This window comes from Globicephala melas, chromosome 8 (genome assembly GCF_963455315.2).
Source record: "Globicephala melas chromosome 8, mGloMel1.2, whole genome shotgun sequence".
In the NCBI taxonomy this organism is placed as follows: domain Eukaryota; kingdom Metazoa; phylum Chordata; class Mammalia; order Artiodactyla; family Delphinidae; genus Globicephala; species Globicephala melas.
In genome coordinates, this window is record NC_083321.1 from 5,295,726 (window position 1) to 5,313,265 (window position 17,540).

A 17,540-nucleotide genomic window follows, 5' to 3' on the forward strand; every position below is an offset into this window, starting at 1 on the left:
TCGCTAGCTGAGGTGGTGTGACATTCGAACAGTCAGTCTGACTCCAGATGGTGCTGTAGTCCATGATCCAGGACGGCGCATGGTACAGGGCCCGGCCTGCAGTTTAGTATTCAAGGTTAGCTGTTCCTGCTATTGTCATTATGAGGCACCGGCGTGGGGCCTTAGGGGGGTGGGGGGTGGGGTGCAGGTTGAGGAGCCTTTGAGGTCGCCCTTGGACCTTACACCAGCCTAGACCCGAGGTCCAGGCAATTAGGAGGAAGAGGCGCATCAACAGCGTTGGTGACGGACCCGTTGCCATGGGAACAGACGGAGGCCTCAGGAGGGCGCATGCGCCGATCGAGGACAGGTTGCTGAACCGGTGAAAGGTGACGTAAAAGCGCACGGGGTGGGGCGCAGGGTTGGGAACGTCAAAGCCCTGCGTCCTCCGGCACTCAGAGCTGAGGAAAGGCGCGCGCGCGCGCGCGCGGCGGCGGCGACGGCGGCGGCGCTGGCGACAGCAGCCCAGCTGGACCGGGACCGGGCAGCGGGAAGCTGACGTACGAAGCAACGTGAGTGAGGCGCGAGGGCGGCACCCAAGCCCGGGAAGCCCGGCTCGGCGCGAACCGCGGTGGACCAGACCCAGGTCCAAGCTTCCGAGGCCCCGCCTCTCGGGTTTTGGGACTAATCGGATTGAGAGCGCGCCGGCCCGGGCCGCGAACTCGCCAATTGCGGAGGGCGTCGGCCACCGCCCAATCCGAAGCAGACAGGTGCGAGGTCCGGAAGGCGGAGACCAATCAGCAGCGGTTGCGGCCTGTTGGGGCCAGTCTCGGCCAATGAGAAGGCCCGAGTGACATCTTCGCGCGCCAATCGGGAGTGAAGGAGCGTTCGTGCCCGCCCGCCCTTCCGGCCTGAGCTCTATTTACCAGGGGCGTGCTGCCGGCTTGCCAATCAGAGCGCGGCTGAGCGGCCAGGCAGCCAACCCGGGAGGAGCGGCCGGCCGGCGTCTGCCGCACCCAGGAGTTGGGGATGTCCTACAAACCCATCGCCCCCGCCCCCAGCAGCACCCCCGGCTCCAGCACCCCTGGGCCCGGCACCCCGGTCCCTACAGGTGAGGATCCAGCTCCACCCCTGCTTGCCTGCCCGGGCGGTCGAGGTCTCGAAGAGAAGACGGCCTGAGTTCTGCAATACTGGGCCTGCCGCCTACCCTCGCTGAGCCTCAGTTCGCTGGCCTGTGAAGTGGGCGTGGTCACGTAAGGGCTTGTTGGTGAAGCGCAGGGGGAGGGGTTTGTCCTGAAGTTTAGCAGCCTGGAATGAAGCCCTTTGGAGGGAATCGGGCGAATCTGGTCCGGGGCTTGGAACGTCGGGGCGAGGCGTCCCTGCCCCACGCTGACCTCTTACTGGCGCATGTTGCAGCCGGAAGTGTCCCATCGCCGTCGGGCTCGGTGCCAGGAGCCGCTGCCCCTTTCAGACCACTGTTTAACGACTTTGGACCGCCCTCCATGGGCTATGTGCAGGTGAGTGGAGCCGAGGGATTGCCTATGGACGGGGACTGGGGGCCCCTTCTTGGCCTGAGCTCACTGCCCTGTTCTCTTTTGACATAGGCAATGAAACCACCTGGCGCCCAGGGCTCCCAGAGCACTTACACCGACCTGCTGTCGGTCATAGAGGAGATGGGCAAAGAGATCCGGCCCACCTATGCTGGTAGCAAGAGCGCCATGGAGCGCCTGAAGAGAGGTAAGTGAAGCCAGGCCCACCGCCCCTGCCCGGGAGACAAACACTGGACAGTGCTTCACTAGGTAGGGAAGGAAAGACATCTGGAGGCCACCTGAGCCAAGCCTGGACTCGGGCCAGGATCACTATCCAGAGTGGCGGGGTTTTTTGGGTTTTTTTTTTGTGTTTTTTTGGCCACGCCATAAAGCATGCGAGATCTTAGTTCCCCGACCAGAGATCGAACCCATGCCCCCTGCATTGGGAGCGTGGAGTCTTAACCACAGGACCACCAGGGAAGTCCCCCAGAGAGGCGTTTTAAATTGAATTGACATTGAGTTAATTTCCAGGGAAGGACCTGGCAGTTTGTATTTCAACAGGGCATATTTGAGGATTAACCTCTAAACCTCTAATCTCATCCAGCCCCTCATTAGATTATAGTCCCTTTTACTGAAAGGGAAGGGGATGGAGAGGGAGGGTGTTTTTCACTGGCGGGTGAACTTGGGACTTGGAGGGTCGCTGAGATCCGGTATGTTACTTCCGCATCCACACCCCAGGCATCATCCATGCCCGGGCGCTAGTCAGAGAGTGCCTGGCAGAGACAGAGCGGAATGCCCGCACGTAACAGGACTCGACTCCGCCTCAGCATCTGGACCTTTCCTGGCCACTGCAGAGCACCTGCTTCTCCCTGGCCTTCACCCCGAGTTGCACTTCCCATCCTGGGCTTCCTGTTCTGTGTCCTTTGGTGGGTGCCCTCCAGGAACCAGTGGGCGGCTCTCGCTCCAGTCGGCAGCACTAACTGGAAACCCCCAAAAGAGTTAGCAGCGAGGTCACTGTGAATCCCACCCATGACCTGCCAACAGTGTTGATCCAACTGGAGCTTCCTCCTTTCTGTGGCCCCCACCACTCAGCACTTACCCAGGACTTCTCACCACTTTTCCCAGACCCCTTCTCCCCAGCAGGGCCTCAGAAGGCCTGTCGCCTCCCTGCCCTGTCTCCTGGGCCGTGGCGACTCTTTTCTCAGTGTGTCTTTTGCTAAATATGCCCTTTTTGTATGAATAAAAGATAATTTGGAGTTGTTCTCTCAGCTCGTAGTTTTTGAGTCTGGTGCTTTTGCTAAGCCTGGATGGGCGGAAGGTGGGGTGCAGTGGGTGGGAGAGAGGCCCACGGAGCCTGGCTTTGCCTTGCCTCCACTGTCCATTGACCTTGAGTGGAACCCTGCCCTTCTCTGGCCCTCAGCCTTCCAGCTGTAAGTAGTGGAAAGGGTTGAGCTCCAGTAGCCGAGCGCCCTGCCCTCCTTCACGTGATGCCACCAGGGGGCAGCGCAGGGCCTTGGCCGCCTCCACGGCTGGAGGGCACTGTCTCCAGCCTGAGCCTAGAGGGTTCTTTCCCTGGACTAGCAGTGCCTAGCTGGTGGAAATGCCAGTTCACTTAAGCCACACCCTCACATGCCTTAATGCCCTAACATCCTAAGCTCGGAATCAGCCCTGGAGGCTCTGAATACACCCCATCTCTGAGTCCTCAGAGAGGAAAGAAAGGGAGCATTGCTGCTTCCCTCCCCACAGGACCTGAGAAACAGTCAAGGAGAGAGAACTGGTTTCCAACATGGGTGAGACCCAGCTCGGTGCTGCCATACACTGTCCCAGTGCCTTGTAGCTGACTGGGTGTGGTCCCACGAGCCCAACCCTAGGCTGTCTCAGCCTTTGCGCAGGATCTGGTGGCCATTGACCGGACTGTGGACCCAGAAGATATAGGTGGGGAAAGCCACGGGTCCCCATTCAGGGACTAGCGCAAAGATTTGGAGTGACTGCAGGCCTCTGCCTGTGTGTGTGGCAGAATGACCCTAGAGGTCTGGGGCACTGGAACCGCACCAGCTAGGTAGAGGCAAGTCAGAGACCAGCTTCTGGCTGCACTTTGGACGGGGAGGCATTTCCCCCGCCCTGGGCCTCAGGATCCAAGGGCCTGGGAAGTTGGGAATGGGACTCTGTCATATTTCCATAGCACACAGGAGGGCTGGGCCAGGGTGGAGGTGGGAACCCAGAGTGCTTTGGGGATCCCAAAGAATACAGCGGGACTGAGAAGCGCCAGCCTGTGGAGAAGGGCCTCTTCTTCCCCCGCCGCCTAGGGGAAGGAAGAATGGGGCCGCCCTCCTCCGCCGCGGGCGGGGCTGCCCGGACCCGGCCCGGGTGGGGGGGAGGGCCGCCGGGCCCAGGAAGGAGGCGGGGCGGCCGCAGTGACGCGGCGGGCGACGGGGAGGGACAGCAGGGGCACCGGCGGGCAGACCTGGAGGAAGGTCGGGGCCATGGGCCCGCGCTTCGCCTCCAGGGGGTCCGGCCACCGCTGGAATCCGAGGCCGGGGCTCGGGGCGCTGGGGGCTCTGACCCGCCGCCCGTCCGCCCCAGCCCGTAACGGGTGAGGGGCGCCCGCCCTAAACTAGAGGTGAGCCGGGACGTTGGCGGGCGGGCCAAGAGCACGGCGGGGGACGGGGACGCCGGGGAGTGGAAGGAAGTGGAGACAACGGGGGCCTCTCGCCTGCTCAGTGGGTGCGAGGTGTAGGTAGGGGCTGCGGCGAAACCGGGGCGCAGGTGGACGGAGGGGGTCTCTCAGGGCGGGGGCCCGTGGGATACTTCTGCCTCAGCCCGAAGAGGGGTCAGCCCTCGGGAAGGATGTTGGGGCGGCTGCGTAGACAAGTGCCGGGGGTCCAGAAAGGATGCTGGGAAGGGGAGAGTTGGGGACTGGGCTGCCGGCCAGGGTGGGGAAGGCAGGTCTAGCGGCCGGAGGTGTTAGTTATCTGGTCTTTGAAGGTAGGTTTGGGGGCGGGGGGTGGGGAACACTGACAGAGATGCTGAGGAGGGGTGCACGGGGCTGCTCCGCATAGAGACACCCCAGGGGACAAGGTTCTAAGTGGACGTCCAAGAGTGGGGGACACGGGACCGACTCGGGGAAAGGGATGCAATGGGCGGGCCCCGAGGGGCCGGTTGTGGAAGGCGGGCCCGGAAGGAGGGGCCCGGGGGTTCCTGGGGGCGGGTCCCTGAGGGATGCCGTTCCGAGGGGCTAGGACGCGGACGCGGCCGAAGAGGCAAGGCTGGCCAGCCAGCCCGCCGGCCTGAGCCCGCGGCTCCGGGGGGCCAGCGTCAGCGCGCGGTTGCCGTGGCGATGGGCGGGCGGGGGGCGGGGGCTGCGCGGAAAAGAGGTCAGCGCTCAGCCTCGCCGAGGCTCCCGGCCCCCCGCGGCGCTGGCTGCAGAGCTGGGCTCGCCTCTGCCTCCCCTGCGGCGAGCCCGGGCATGGGGTCGCCGGGCCCGAGCCCCTCGGCCCTCGCGCAGGGCTCGGGGCCGCGCGCCGCCGCCGCCCCGCACTGACGGCCGCGCGGTGTCCTGCGCCAGCGGGAGCGGAGGCCGCGCACTGCCGGCCGAGCGCCTTCAGGATGCTCATCAAGGAGTACCACATTCTGCTGCCCATGAGCCTGGACGAGTACCAGGTGGCCCAGCTCTACATGATCCAGGTGAGGGCGGTGGGAAGTAGGCGACCAAGGCGCGGGGTGGGGGGAGGTATGCTTCATGTTGGGTGTCCGCAGGAGCGCGCAGGCCGCACCTGGGACCAGGGGCTGGGCCCAGCTCAGTTCCCCTCCAGTCCCGCTCTGGGGCTTGGAAGGGCTCAGGCCAGAGGAGGAGAGAGAGCTTCCCCGGTCGGATGTGGGGGAGGGGTGGTGGTGGTTAAAGTCTGTGGGAAGAGCGGCAGAAGGGCCTAGTGGTGCCTCCCCACCCCAAGTGCCCAGCCCCTCCTGGGCGCTCAGCCCCCATCTGACCTCCTTTAATCCTCCTTAGAATGTGTAATCCTTTGGGAGTAAGCAAAGGAGCGCAGGAGGATGCAAAGGAGCGGGAGGCAGAAAGTGAGGAGCAGGTCCCAGGTGGTAGGGAAAGACTGGGAGGGGTTCCCAGAGGGCCTTGGCAGGACCTCGGCAGCCCCAGGCGGTCAGGGAGATGGGCTGAGGATCAGGCCCCAAATCTGTCATAGAGAGGAGCAGGCAGGGACCCCAGATGCTGAGGTCTGGGCTAAGAGGAAGGGGGTAGAGGCCCTGGACGTCGGGAAGAATGAGCCAGAGCAGGCTCTCAGGGAGGGGAGAGGGTTGGTGCCCGTTCCAGACGTGCTCCCCAGAAATGTGGGACCAGAGTCTGAGCAGGCAAGGGAGCCGGGATCTGGCCTCAGAGGGTTAAGTGGGCCAGGTTCAAACTCCAGAGCTATGTAAGGACGGGATCTGAGTGCTCTCCGACTAGGAGGGGTGTGGCAGGAGCTGGTGTTGGGGTCCTAGAAAGGTGGGGGCCCCTTTTACTCTCCTGGACTCTTCCAGCCCACCCACCCTGGCCCCGTGCCAGCAGCACACGCAGCATGCGCCCACCTCAGGAGCTTACACTGGCTTCCCCTCTGCCTCAAATAGTGCCCCCACCTCACACCTGCTCAGCACCCTCCCTTCCCCCAGGTCATCTTCAGATCAAGGTCATGTTATCTTCTCAATGAGGCCTTCCCTGACCATCCCATCAAAATTGCAACCCCCAGCCCTATCCGCCTTACCCTATTCTGTGCTTTCTTTTTACCACAGCACTTAGCACCTTCTAATTTGCTTTTTTTTGTTTTCTGTGTGTTATCTATCTCCCTCCACTGGAACATACGTTGCACAGGGGCAGGCAGGGGTCTGTGTTCTGTACATCAACAGATCCCAATTAACATAATCCCAAACAATGTCTGGAATAGAGCAGACAACAAATACTTGAATGACTGAATGAGTCCTGGCTTGCAGAACCCCATAGGGGACTGGACAGCGGCTGTAATCCTGACCCCAGGAGCTACAGGGGACCAGGGTCAGGTTTCAGAGAGTTAGAACAGCTGGGACTAGGGCCTCAGAGCTACACAGGGGACCAGGCCTAGCTCGGGATCCCATCCCAGGAGCTGATCTGGGGCTGAGCTGCCCGTTCTACTCTTGCCCTGGGCTGCAGAAAAAGAGCCGAGAAGAGTCAAGTGGTGAGGGCAGTGGCGTGGAGATCCTGGCCAACCGGCCCTACACGGATGGGCCCGGTGGCAGTGGGCAGTACACACACAAGGTGTACCACGTGGGCTCCCACATCCCAGGCTGGTTCCGGGCACTGCTGCCCAAGGCCGCCCTGCAGGTGGAGGAGGAATCCTGGAATGCCTATCCCTACACCCGCACCCGGTGAGTGGGTGGGGCAGGTCTGGGGCCAGGAGAGGAACAGCACTGGTGGGCACAGCCGTGACCCTCACCCCCACCCTCTGCCCAGGTACACCTGCCCCTTTGTGGAGAAATTCTCCATTGAAATAGAGACCTATTACCTGCCTGATGGGGGGCAGCAGCCGAATGTCTTCAACCTGAGTGGGGCTGAGCGGAGACAGCGCATCCTGGGTGAGGCCTGGAGCCAGCGGGGGGACCGTGGAGCCCCTCTCAGGACACCTGCCACCTCAACAGGCGGCCTCTGACAAGTCCCAGCTCTCTCCCGGTCTAGGCTTCCTGTGCATGGAAAGTTGCCCCCCCAATCCCGAGGTGTGGGAGGAGTGGCAGGGGCCGGAGGGGGCTGCTGTTGCTCAGCGCTGCCGGAACCCCCCCAGATACCATCGACATTGTGCGGGATGCAGTGGCCCCAGGCGAGTACAAAGCGGAAGAAGACCCCCGGCTGTACCGCTCGGCCAAGACAGGCCGAGGACCACTGGCTGATGACTGGGCACGCACAGCAGCCCAGACGGGGCCCCTCATGTGCGCCTATAAGCTGTGCAAGGTTGAGTTCCGCTACTGGGGCATGCAGGCCAAGATTGAGCAGTTCATCCACGATGTCGGTGAGTGCCCAGCCTTGCGAGGTTCTATTTACTCGGCATGCACCAGGCCGCGCGTTTGAGCCAGGGATGCTCTCAGTCTACTGGGGACACAGAAACATAAAGCCGTCATTTCCGTTTGATGTGGTGGGCACTGAGGCAGAGGGGAGCCGCACAGCCTAGCTAGGGGTTGGGGGAGCCTAGCCTTGAGGTACAGGTGAGGGTCAGGCGGGCAAGGAGCTGACAACGTGATCTCTGAGGTCCATGCCGGTTCTGACATTCAGAGATGCTGCTTCTCATCCATTAAAATTCTAAGACTCTCCAGTGTTCTGTGGGTCAAGCGAGACTTAGAGGCTCTCAGGCGGGTCACCAGCTCTAACCTGCAACACGCTAAGGAGTGCAGGCCAAAGCTGTGACTCTGTCGCTCTCTCCGAGTCCCATCCTTTGGCCCTGTTATCCAGGAGGCCCTGTTTCATGCCCCCCCTAAAACTAACCCCACAGTTCCTGTGGCTCAGCCCTGCCCCACCTCCCAGGTCTGAGGGTAGACTACCTGCAGGTAGAAGGATGGGGGTGTCCAGGGACCTGGGTTCCATTCCACCACGGACCCTCATGGAAACTCTCCTCCAGGGAGCTACTTCCCATCTCTGCGCCTTAATTTTCCCTTCTGTAAATGAGGAAGAGGTTGGGCCAGATAGTAAAAAGCTAATATTGATCACCACATGCCCAATTCTTTGCTAATCACTTCCCATGCAAGATCTCCTTTAACACCCCCAACACCCCTCAAGGTAAGGACAATTATTATTCCCATTTTACAGATGAGGAAATTTAACTCAGAGAGTAATACAGGCACCGTATCTTAAATTTGGAAAAATGCCAAAGAGCACAAATTAGAAAAATGAAACTCACCCACATATAACCACTATTAAGATTCTGGTGTATTTCCTTCCAGAAGTTTATAACAATAATTCAATCATTATGACTTTATTTCCTAGATATTGAAGTCTCTAAGTTTAGTCCTCTGCTTAGGATGAAAATATCCCAGAATGGGTATCATGTTTTGCTTCATTAAGTGCCAACACTTCCATTAACTCTTAACACCTTCATTAACCATCAACAATTTCATTAACTATCAATGCCTTAATTGTTAACTCTTGTGAAGAAATCAGCAGGAAGCCAGCTGAAAGAACAAACATTGCTCCCAGCTTCCCAGGGTGTCGGGGTGGGCTCAGCGCTCAGAGTTGGGGTGTCCAGAGGGATAAAAGAGGCAGTGGGCAGGGAGGGAGGTGGGGCAGGAAGACAAATGCCAGTTTCCACTCCCGTCTCCCGGACAGTGCTCACCCTGCCATACTTTGTGGCCCTGGGTGGGTGGTGTGCCCAGGGGAGCCATTACCTGAACTCACGGGCTGGGCATGTGGCTGCAGTGGCAGGGAAACTCGGGGCTGGGGCGTGTGGGTGGGGAGGGCATGGCTTTGATGCCTGGGCGCCTACAGGTCTGCGTCGGGTGATGCTGCGGGCCCACCGCCAGGCCTGGTGCTGGCAGGACGAGTGGACAGAGCTGAGCATGGCTGACATCCGGGCACTGGAGGAAGAGACCGCCCGCATGCTGGCACAGCGCATGGCCAAGTGCAACACAGGCAGTGAGGGGCCCGAGGCCCAGCCCCCCGGGAAGCCAAGCACTGAGGCCCGGGCTGGGACCAGCCGTGCTGGCACCCCCGATGGGCCCGAGGTGCCCCCAGGCCCCGATGCCTCGCCCGATGCCAGCTTCGGCAAGCAGTGGTCCTCGTCCTCCCGTTCCTCCTACTCGTCCCAGCATGGAGGTGAGGCTGAGGCAGAGGGGCGGGAGGGAGCGGCCCTCAGGCTGGACTCCCAGGCTGAGGCCAATGTGGCCCTGCAGGGGGCGTGTCTCCCCAGACTCTGTCCGAGTGGCGCATGCAGAACATCGCCCGAGACTCTGAGAACAGCTCTGAGGAGGAGTTCTTTGATGCCCACGGTCAGCACCCCAGACCTGTTAGGGGAAGGGGGGGGTCCCTGAGCAGCTCCCGCCAAACCATGACGCAGCCCTTCGTCCCTTCAGAAGGTTTCTCGGACAGTGACGAGGTTTTCCCCAAGGAGATGACCAAGTGGAACTCCAATGACTTCATCGACACCTTTGCCTGCCCCATGGAGGCAGAAGGGGCGCCAGGTAAAGATCCCACATCCAGTTGCCAGCCACCAGCACTCCGTATGCGGTGGGGACTTGGAGAACAACTCATTCCTAAGTTTAATGGGGTCCTGAGATGAATGTCAGTGCAGAAAGGGTGCTCATTAAATACACAGACGAGTAATGAGCAGATAATGGGTGGATGGATGGATGTGGGGCGTGTATTCAGGGTTCAGACACAGCACAGAGAATGGAGGAATTCATTCGGAGTCCAGGAAGGCTTCACGTGGGAGGTGATGTCTAAGCTGGATTTTGAAGGATTGGACGAGCTCTGTCCAAAAGAACTTTCTGAGATGATGGAAATGTTCTAGCCACTAGCCACATGTGGCTAGCAAGTACTTGAAATGTGGCGAGTGGGACTGAGGAACTGAAATTGGTATTGTTATTTTAATTCATTTCAGTTTAAGTAGGCACATGTGACTAGTGGCTACCATATTGGACAGGGCAGGATTAGAAGGAATTTTCCAGGCAAACAGGGCTTGTGCGGAGACGCATGCCTGTCAGCAGCAGGACTGGCCATGTGCAAAGACGCAGAAACGTGAAATGACCTGGGAGAGTCGGGTGAGAGGAGAAGGTCAGAGGAAGATGGGGGGCGAGGGCGGGTGCTCAGGCAGACAGCAGAGCAGGGGTACCTGAAGTACCAGATGAGGGGATCCCCACAGACCCCTCAGTCCCCTTCACTGGCTTTCCCCATCCTGCAGACCCTGGAACCGAGTCCACCAAAGATATCGGGGACGGGGCCCGAGCACCCAGGGACCCAGAAGTGAGTATGGTCGGCCACCCCGCGTCTCATTCTGCCCACCCACCGGCCAGGCCACTGCTCTGACATCCCTGGCACCCCCCCTGTGCCCCGCAGGGCCCGGATGGAGCGGGGGAACTGGGGGCGGAGACATGCGCAGTCCACGCCCTCTTCCTCATCCTGCACAGCGGCAACATCCTAGACTCAGGCCCTGGAGACACCAGCTCCAAGCAGGCGGATGTGCAGACGCTAAGCCTGGCCTTCGAGGCCATCACCCGCGTCCATTTCCCCGAGGCCCTGGGCCACGTGGCGCTGCGCCTGGTGCCCTGCCCACCCATCTGCGCTGCTGCCTATGCCCTTGTCTCCAAGTACTGGTCAGGGATGGGAGGGTGGGGGACACACAGGGTCCCCAAGGTGTGGACAGCCACTTGGGGGCTCCTGAGACCAGAGAGGCCCCATGGGGGGAGGGGGAGGAGGCCAGGAAGCCAAACACCTGGGCTAGTCACCTACCCAGCTGGATTTCAGTTTCTAGTCAATGGCTCCATCACAAAGGCCTCTGGGATACTGACGGTCCCCACAAAGGCCCTCCAGTGCTAGGACTTGCCAACAGGTCAAGGGGACTTAGAGGGGGCAGTGGAGGGCCTGGAGGCCCCCCACCCATCCATTATACCCCCTCCTCCTACAGCCTGAGCCCCTACAGCCATGACGGTGACAGCCTGTCCCGCTCCCAGGACCACATTCCACTGGCTGCCCTGCCGTTGCTGGCCACCTCATCCTCCCGATACCAGGGCGCTGTGGCCACGGTCATTGCCCGCACTAACCAGGCCTACGCCGCCTTCCTGCGCTCGTCTGAGGGTGTCGGCTTCTGCGGGCAGGTCAGGAGTTAGGGATGTTCCCAGGGAACTTGCTGCGGGAGCCCCCCATCCTCCTGCCTCTGCTGCAGCCCCTCCTGATGGCGCTGCCCTTCCACCCAGGTGGTGCTGATTGGGGATGGCGTCGGTGGAATCCTGGGCTTTGACGCACTCTGCCACAGCGCCAGCGCGGGCACTGGGAGCCGCAGCAGCAGCCGCCGCGGAAGCACGGTCAGTGTGGCTGGACCTGCCTCCCCAGGAGGCCGGTGTCTCCCCGGCTCTAGTTCTCTGCCCCTGGAATATGACCTCTCTCCGGCCTGTCCCCTGCTGCCTCATTCCACCTCCTCTGGGGCTCTACTCTTTGTTTAAGTCCCTGCCCAACCCCCAAGCCTCTTTCCTCACTTCCAAATAAGTAGAAATCGACTGTCTCCAGTCCTAAGGCTGTTTCTGTCCCCTATTCCGTCTAGAACAATGAGCTGCTCTCCCCGGAGGTTGGCCCAGTGCGGGATCCCCTGGCAGATGGGGTGGAGGGACTGGGCCGGGCCAGCCCAGAGCCCTCAGTGCTGCCTGCCCAGCACACCCACAGCGACATGGCCAGTCCTGAGCCCGAGGGCTCTCAAAACAGGTGACATTCCTGCCCCATCAACCCCAAACTGGGCTTGTGCTGGGCTGCGGAAGCAGCAGCACTGAGCACCCTCCCGCCCTCCCCCAGCCTGCAGACGGTCCCCTCAGCCACCTCCTCTGGGGAGCCCAGACGGGCAAGCACAGCCTCCTGTCCACCCGCTGCCGCCTCTGAGGTTCCTGATGGTCTCACCAGTGCCACCCGCCTTGACTTCAAGGTCTCCGGCTTCTTCCTCTTTGGCTCCCCTCTGGGCCTGGTGCTGGCTCTGCGGAAAACCGTGATGCCCACGTTGGAGGGTGAGCCCTCAGGGTGGGGGTGGGCTTCACCTGCCCCTCCCCCATCTCCGCTTTGTTTCATCTGAAATGGGGGTGTTTATACCATTCCCCACTGTACAAATAAATGGCTTGGCTAGAGAGGGAAAACCTGAGGCCCAGAAAGAAGGGACTTGCCAAGGCCAAGTGTCCCAAAGGGCACCAGGAGGAACGCATACCCACAGATGCTTTCATGAGAGGGGGTCCAACAGGCATGGGGAACGCTTCATCTTGAACATCAGCAAATCGAAGGCTCTGATCTCTTTTTAGCCGAGAGACCTGTCTCACTTTTAAGCACTCCCAGGGACCTCCCAGGGAGTAGAGTCTGGGAAGTGCTGGTTCAGGGTCACACAGCATGTCAGGGTGCCGCTTCCCACAACCCCTGCCTCCCAGTATGCCCAGATGAATCCCCTCCCCCCTTTATCTTCTGGGTACCAGTGGCCCAGATGCGGCCAGCCTGTGAGCAGATCTACAACCTCTTCCATGCGGCCGACCCCTGCGCCTCCCGCCTTGAGCCCCTGCTGGCCCCCAAGTTCCAGGCCATCGCCCCACTGGCTGTGCCGCGCTACCAGAAGTTCCCCCTGGGAGACGGCTCATCCCTGCTGCTGGGTATGCCGCCAACCAAGATAAAGGGGAGAAAGAGGACGGCACCAACAGTGAGGGATGGGTGTGGGCCCCCCTCTCCCAAGAAGACATGAGGTAGTTCCCACATCATTGGTACTCTCTCATGTCACCACTCCCAGGACCAGGGAGCCCTCCCCTGGCCCCTTGGGCAGTCTGGATCCCCAAGACCCTCTAACATTCTCTGCCCAGAAGTTGGGGGCAGTGGTGACAACTGGGCTGAAGGGAGGAGGTGGTGACACTGAGAGCAGCCGCCCACCGCCGGCGGGGAGAGGGGCTGCTGTGTCTGTGTGTAGGGATGCGTTGTGTATCCGCATGCACTTGTGTTCGTGTTTTGGTTTGGGGTGTGTACTCATGTGCATGCGAGTGAGTAGCCCTTTGGCCCCATGAGACAAGTGGGCCTGGGTCCAGGTGATGGCGGCAGTCATGCTGGCAGGAATGCGGCTGGCTGTTGGGGTGAGCTAACAGGAGAGGCTGCCCCCACCCTTCACCTCCACCCAGATGTGGGGCACTTCAGCCTTAGCCAAGACCCAACCAGGGAGGGCTGGCAGGGGGGATGGGGGAGGGATGGGGGCCAGGCTGTCCTGGAACCTTGGGTGGGAAAACAGGAGGGTGGCCTGGCCCAGCCCGCCACTGAGGTCGCCCGTCCACCCACAGCTGACACTCTGCAGACCCACTCAGGCCTCTTTCTGGAGGAGCTGGAGATGTTGGTGCCCTCAACGCCCACCTCTACCAGCGGAGCCTTCTGGAAGGGCAGTGAGCTAGGCAGTGATCTGCCAGCCCAGCCAGCTGCCCCCAGCACCACCAGTGAGGTGGTTAAGAGTAAGTCAGCCAGCCACCCAGCCTGGGCAGGGAATCCTTATTCCACCTTCAAAGCCCAGCTGAAACACCCTTGCCCCAAGCGTTTGCTCTGGGATGAGTGTGCCCTAGCACCCAACTCCAGACTCAGCAGGGTTGGCAGAAAAGAGGGAGGGAAGAGCATTAGGGGCCAGACGGGTGGGCATGGGGTGGGAGGCCACCCCTGACTCACTGCCCGCCGTGGCCGTACAGTCCTGGAGCGCTGGTGGGGGACCAAGCGGATTGACTACTCGCTGTACTGCCCTGAGGCGCTCACCGCCTTCCCCACCGTCTCGCTGCCCCACCTCTTCCACGCCAGCTACTGGGAGTCGGCGGATGTGGTGGCCTTCATCCTGCGCCAGGTGGGCCCAGGGATGCGGGGTGGGAGGGGGAACCGGACAATGATAGGGAGCCGTGGGCTGGGGGAGGGGCAGCCCCAGGCACCCTTCCCCCCTTCACGTGGCCTTGCTGGTCCGATTCTTCGCAGGTGATGGAGAAGGAGCAGCCGCAGCTGGCCGAGTGCGAGGAGCCGTCCATCTACAGCCCGGCCTTCCCCAGGGAGAAGTGGCAGCGCAAACGCACCCAGGTCAAGATCCGGGTACGTGCCCTGCCCCTCGAGCCCTCAAGAGCGAGGCCCTGCCTACTCTCCCCAGGATCCCCGCCCCTCAAGACCTGCCGGGGTCCAATCCCGCCCGCTGACCCTGGGTCCTGGGTCCTGGCCCCACCTCCTCATGCCTCGGCCCCGCCCCTGGGTACCAACTGGTCTCCTCCCTTAACCATCCCGCCACCTCCTCATCCTCTGCACCCCAACCTGTCATGCCTCCGGCCCCTCGGAACCGCCCTCCACACAGAGGCCCTCATGACCTCAGATCGGGGTCAGCAAAAGCGCCCACCCCTCGGGCCTCGCCCCTCTCTCGCAGCGACCCCGCCTCCTCCAGGCCGAGCACCCCAGTCTGAGCGCGGGTCCCCCTCACCAGCACCTCCCGCATCCCTGTCACCTCTTTGCTGCGGGCTCACGCCGTCTCCTCCCACCAGAACGTCACTTCCAACCACCGGGCGAGCGACACGGTGGTGTGCGAGGGCCGCCCCCAGGTGCTGAACGGGCGCTTCATGTACGGGCCCTTGGACGTGGTCACGCTCACCGGAGAGAAGGTCAGGACACAGAGGCCTCCGTCCCGGGTAGACCGGCCGCCCTCGGGCCGAACTCGCCCCAAGCGGGAGGTCCGGGTGCTGCCTCCTGTCCCACGGATAGCTCCCAGTCACACTAGGTTGAGCCCCCAACCCCGTCCTCCCCCAACAACAGGCCCGCCTCGGCCCTCCTCCGCTCAGCGTCGGGGGGACCCTCTCACCCCCTCTGCCTGCTAGGTGGACATCTACATCATGACGCAGCCGCTGTCAGGCAAGTGGATTCACTTTGGCACCGAGGTCACCAACAGCTCGGGCCGCCTCACCTTCCCGGTGCCCGGGGAGCGTGCGCTGGGTATCGGTGTTTACCCGGTGCGCATGGTGGTCAGGTGAGCGCGGGGTGGGCCGGGCCTCTGCGGGGTGGGGCTCCTCTGGGCCCCGCCCCTATGTCGCTCAAGCAGCCCTTGGGCCGTAGGGGCGACCACACGTACGCTGAGTGCTGCCTGACGGTCGTGGCCCGCAGCACGGAGGCCGTGGTGTTCAGCATCGACGGCTCCTTCACCGCCAGCGTCTCCATCATGGGCAGCGACCCCAAGGTGCGCGCCGGCGCCGTGGACGTGGTCAGGTAGGAGCGGCCGCCCGGCTCGCCGTGGTGACTGGTCTCCACCCCTGGTGCATGGAGCTGACCGCCGCCCCACCCTGCAGGCACTGGCAGGACGCGGGCTACCTGATCGTGTACGTAACGGGCCGGCCCGACATGCAGAAGCACCGCGTGGTGGCCTGGCTGTCACAGCACAACTTCCCCCACGGCGTAGTCTCCTTCTGCGATGGCCTCACCCACGACCCGCTGCGCCAGAAGGCGGTGTTTCTGCAGAGCCTGGTGCAGGAGGTGCGGCGGCTGGGGAGGGTCCCGTCCCCGCCGTCGCCCTGGGAGGAGGCCCATCTGGTCTCACCCCCATCGGCCCCCGAACCTAACAGACCGCCAAGGCCCTCGTGGTCCCAGGGGCCCCTTGTCCTTGGGGCCAACTAGAGAGATACGGCCGGTCCCGACCCCACCCGGACCTGGTGAGGTAGACCATATGGCCTCGACCCGAAACATTCTGAACCGGATGCCCACCAGACCCCACCCCCTGCCTCACGACTCCGCCCCCCGGGGCTGCTGATTGGCCTCTCTGGCCACAGGTGGAACTGAACATCGTGGCCGGCTACGGGTCCCCCAAAGATGTGGCCGTATATGCGGCGCTGGGCCTACCCCCGGGCCAGACCTACATCGTGGGCCGCGCTGTGCGGAAGCTCCAGGCGCAGTGCCAGGTGAGGACCAAGTGAAGGTGGGGACTGCGAGCCAGCTGGGGAGTGGGAGCCTGGGTCTGGGCCGGAAGGACCACCCATGTGTTAAGAAGCACCTAAGGCAGGCGGCTGTGAGAAGGATGGCTGGCATCAGGGAACCTGGGCTCCTCCTAGGATGGGGGTCACAAGCAGCTTGGAGGTGCTGGGCAGGCCAGGATTGATACTATGCTCAAGACCTTGAGTACTGGTTCCACTTTGGCACGGTCCTGGGCATAGGCCTTGACCTTTCTGAGCCTCAATTTCTCATCTGCAAAATGGAAATGATAAGATGGACCAGACCTCAACAGCTATCATGAAGAGCACGTGATTTACTGCAGATCAGCGTGCACGGGGCTGGGCGCAAAGCAAGTGCTTGCTAAACGTTAGTTGCTGTTGTTTTCCTCCAAAATCCCATTCTACAGATGAGGAAACTCAAGATGAGACCCAGAGAGAGGCAGAGCCAGGAATAAAGGTGCCCTGGCTCAGCCTGGGGTTGGTCAGGCTGTGCCAGGCCTATAATGCAGCCAGCACTGCCCAGGACCCTGGGGAGGACAGGTGAGAGCAGTGTGTGGGCCTGAGACCAGCCATCCCCTCATCCCTGCCCACCTCTGCCCGCAGTTCCTGTCAGATGGCTATGTGGCCCACTTGGGCCAACTGGAGGCCAGCTCCCACCCTCATGCCCCCGTGGGACCCTCGAGGGCCGCCCTGGCCAAGAGCAGCTATGGCGGGGCTGCCCCTGTGGACTTCCTCCGAAAACAGAGCCAGCTGCTTCGCTCGAGGGGCCCCAGCCAGGCAGAGCGGGAGGGCCCAGGGACGCCGCCCACCACCCTGGCGCGAGGCAAGGCCCGAAGCATCAGCCTCAAGCTAGACGGCGAAGAGTGAGGCCCAAACTGTGGCTGGACTTGGGTTATTTACTCACACACTTGAGAGGCCCACGTGGCCGCATGTGGAAGGCTGGGCCCCCAGCCCCACATCCTGCATCTCTGTTTGCCCCTCGGTGTTAGTTCCCTTTCATGTTGGGGGACCCAGCCGTGGGGGTGGGAGGAGGGAGCAGCAAGGGCCCAGAGGCTTTTCCAGTGTGTGTAAATCCATGAAAATAAACACCACCTGCATCCCACCTGATCGCCCGCCTGCTTGGCATCACAGGGCAGCCCAGCCCCCAGTTTCCAGTTCAAGAGAGATGCTGAAGGGCAAAGAGGAGTCAGGATGTGCCCAGGGTCACGCAGCAGGTCAGAGGACAGGGCCAGGATTGGGGCCTGGAGAGCCAGCCTACCCCCGCCCTCCGCTCACCACCTGGGCTGGCCTTTCAGTTCCCAGGGGCCACACTTGGCTTCTCACTGGAACCTCTGCCTGCATTAGCTGAGGCCATGGGATCGGAGGGGAGCCTGCCTCACCCGGACACTA

The 17,540-nt window shown here is 61.9% G+C and overlaps 2 protein-coding genes across 4 annotated transcripts; both read left to right on the forward strand.

The window, feature by feature from the left end:
• Positions 1–414: 414 nt before the first annotated feature.
• CDK2AP2 (cyclin dependent kinase 2 associated protein 2) lies at positions 415–2,773 on the forward strand. 3 transcript variants are annotated; one of them, XM_030833352.3, is made up of 4 exons: positions 415–1,087; positions 1,393–1,493; positions 1,581–1,713; positions 2,244–2,773. In XM_030833352.3, the coding sequence occupies exons 1-4, from the start codon at positions 1,006–1,008 to the stop codon at positions 2,309–2,311; spliced, it is 384 nt and encodes a 127-aa protein (XP_030689212.1). In that variant the 5' UTR covers positions 415–1,005; the 3' UTR covers positions 2,312–2,773. The 3 variants fall into 3 exon arrangements, with proteins under 3 accessions (XP_030689212.1, XP_069902330.1, XP_030689211.1); XM_070046229.1 differs by lacking the exon at positions 415–1,087 and adding an exon at positions 1,095–1,229; XM_030833351.3 differs by lacking the exon at positions 415–1,087 and having other exon boundaries at positions 1,236–1,493.
• A 1,153-nt stretch (positions 2,774–3,926) lies between these two features.
• Positions 3,927–17,258, forward strand: PITPNM1 (phosphatidylinositol transfer protein membrane associated 1). The gene is made up of 24 exons (XM_030833345.2): positions 3,927–4,125; positions 5,071–5,189; positions 6,679–6,893; positions 6,979–7,100; positions 7,304–7,528; positions 8,995–9,321; positions 9,399–9,494; positions 9,579–9,686; positions 10,406–10,467; positions 10,561–10,811; positions 11,129–11,318; positions 11,418–11,525; positions 11,762–11,919; positions 12,007–12,212; positions 12,666–12,836; positions 13,506–13,670; positions 13,899–14,047; positions 14,173–14,283; positions 14,721–14,837; positions 15,051–15,199; positions 15,286–15,435; positions 15,516–15,699; positions 15,993–16,121; positions 16,755–17,258. Exons 2-24 carry the CDS (start codon positions 5,112–5,114, stop codon positions 17,016–17,018), a joined length of 3,735 nt encoding a protein of 1,244 aa, XP_030689205.1. The 5' UTR covers positions 3,927–4,125; positions 5,071–5,111; the 3' UTR covers positions 17,019–17,258.
• Positions 17,259–17,540: the final 282 nt, after the last annotated feature.

Bases quoted from the DNA above. Each gene is read 5' to 3' on its own strand.
- CDK2AP2 (XM_030833351.3), top strand. From the start codon at position 1,290: ATGAAGCCCTTTGGAGGGAATCGGGCGAATCTGGTCCGGGGCTTGGAA. The intron at 1,494-1,580 runs GTGAGTGGAGCC...CTTTTGACATAG, and splicing joins CCTCCATGGGCTATGTGCAG to GCAATGAAACCACCTGGCGC. The intron at 1,714-2,243 runs GTAAGTGAAGCC...TCCACACCCCAG, and splicing joins CATGGAGCGCCTGAAGAGAG to GCATCATCCATGCCCGGGCG.
- PITPNM1 (XM_030833345.2), top strand. From the start codon at position 5,112: ATGCTCATCAAGGAGTACCACATTCTGCTGCCCATGAGCCTGGACGAG. The intron at 10,468-10,560 runs GTGAGTATGGTC...TGTGCCCCGCAG, and splicing joins GAGCACCCAGGGACCCAGAA to GGCCCGGATGGAGCGGGGGA. The intron at 14,838-15,050 runs GTCAGGACACAG...TCTGCCTGCTAG, and splicing joins TCACGCTCACCGGAGAGAAG to GTGGACATCTACATCATGAC.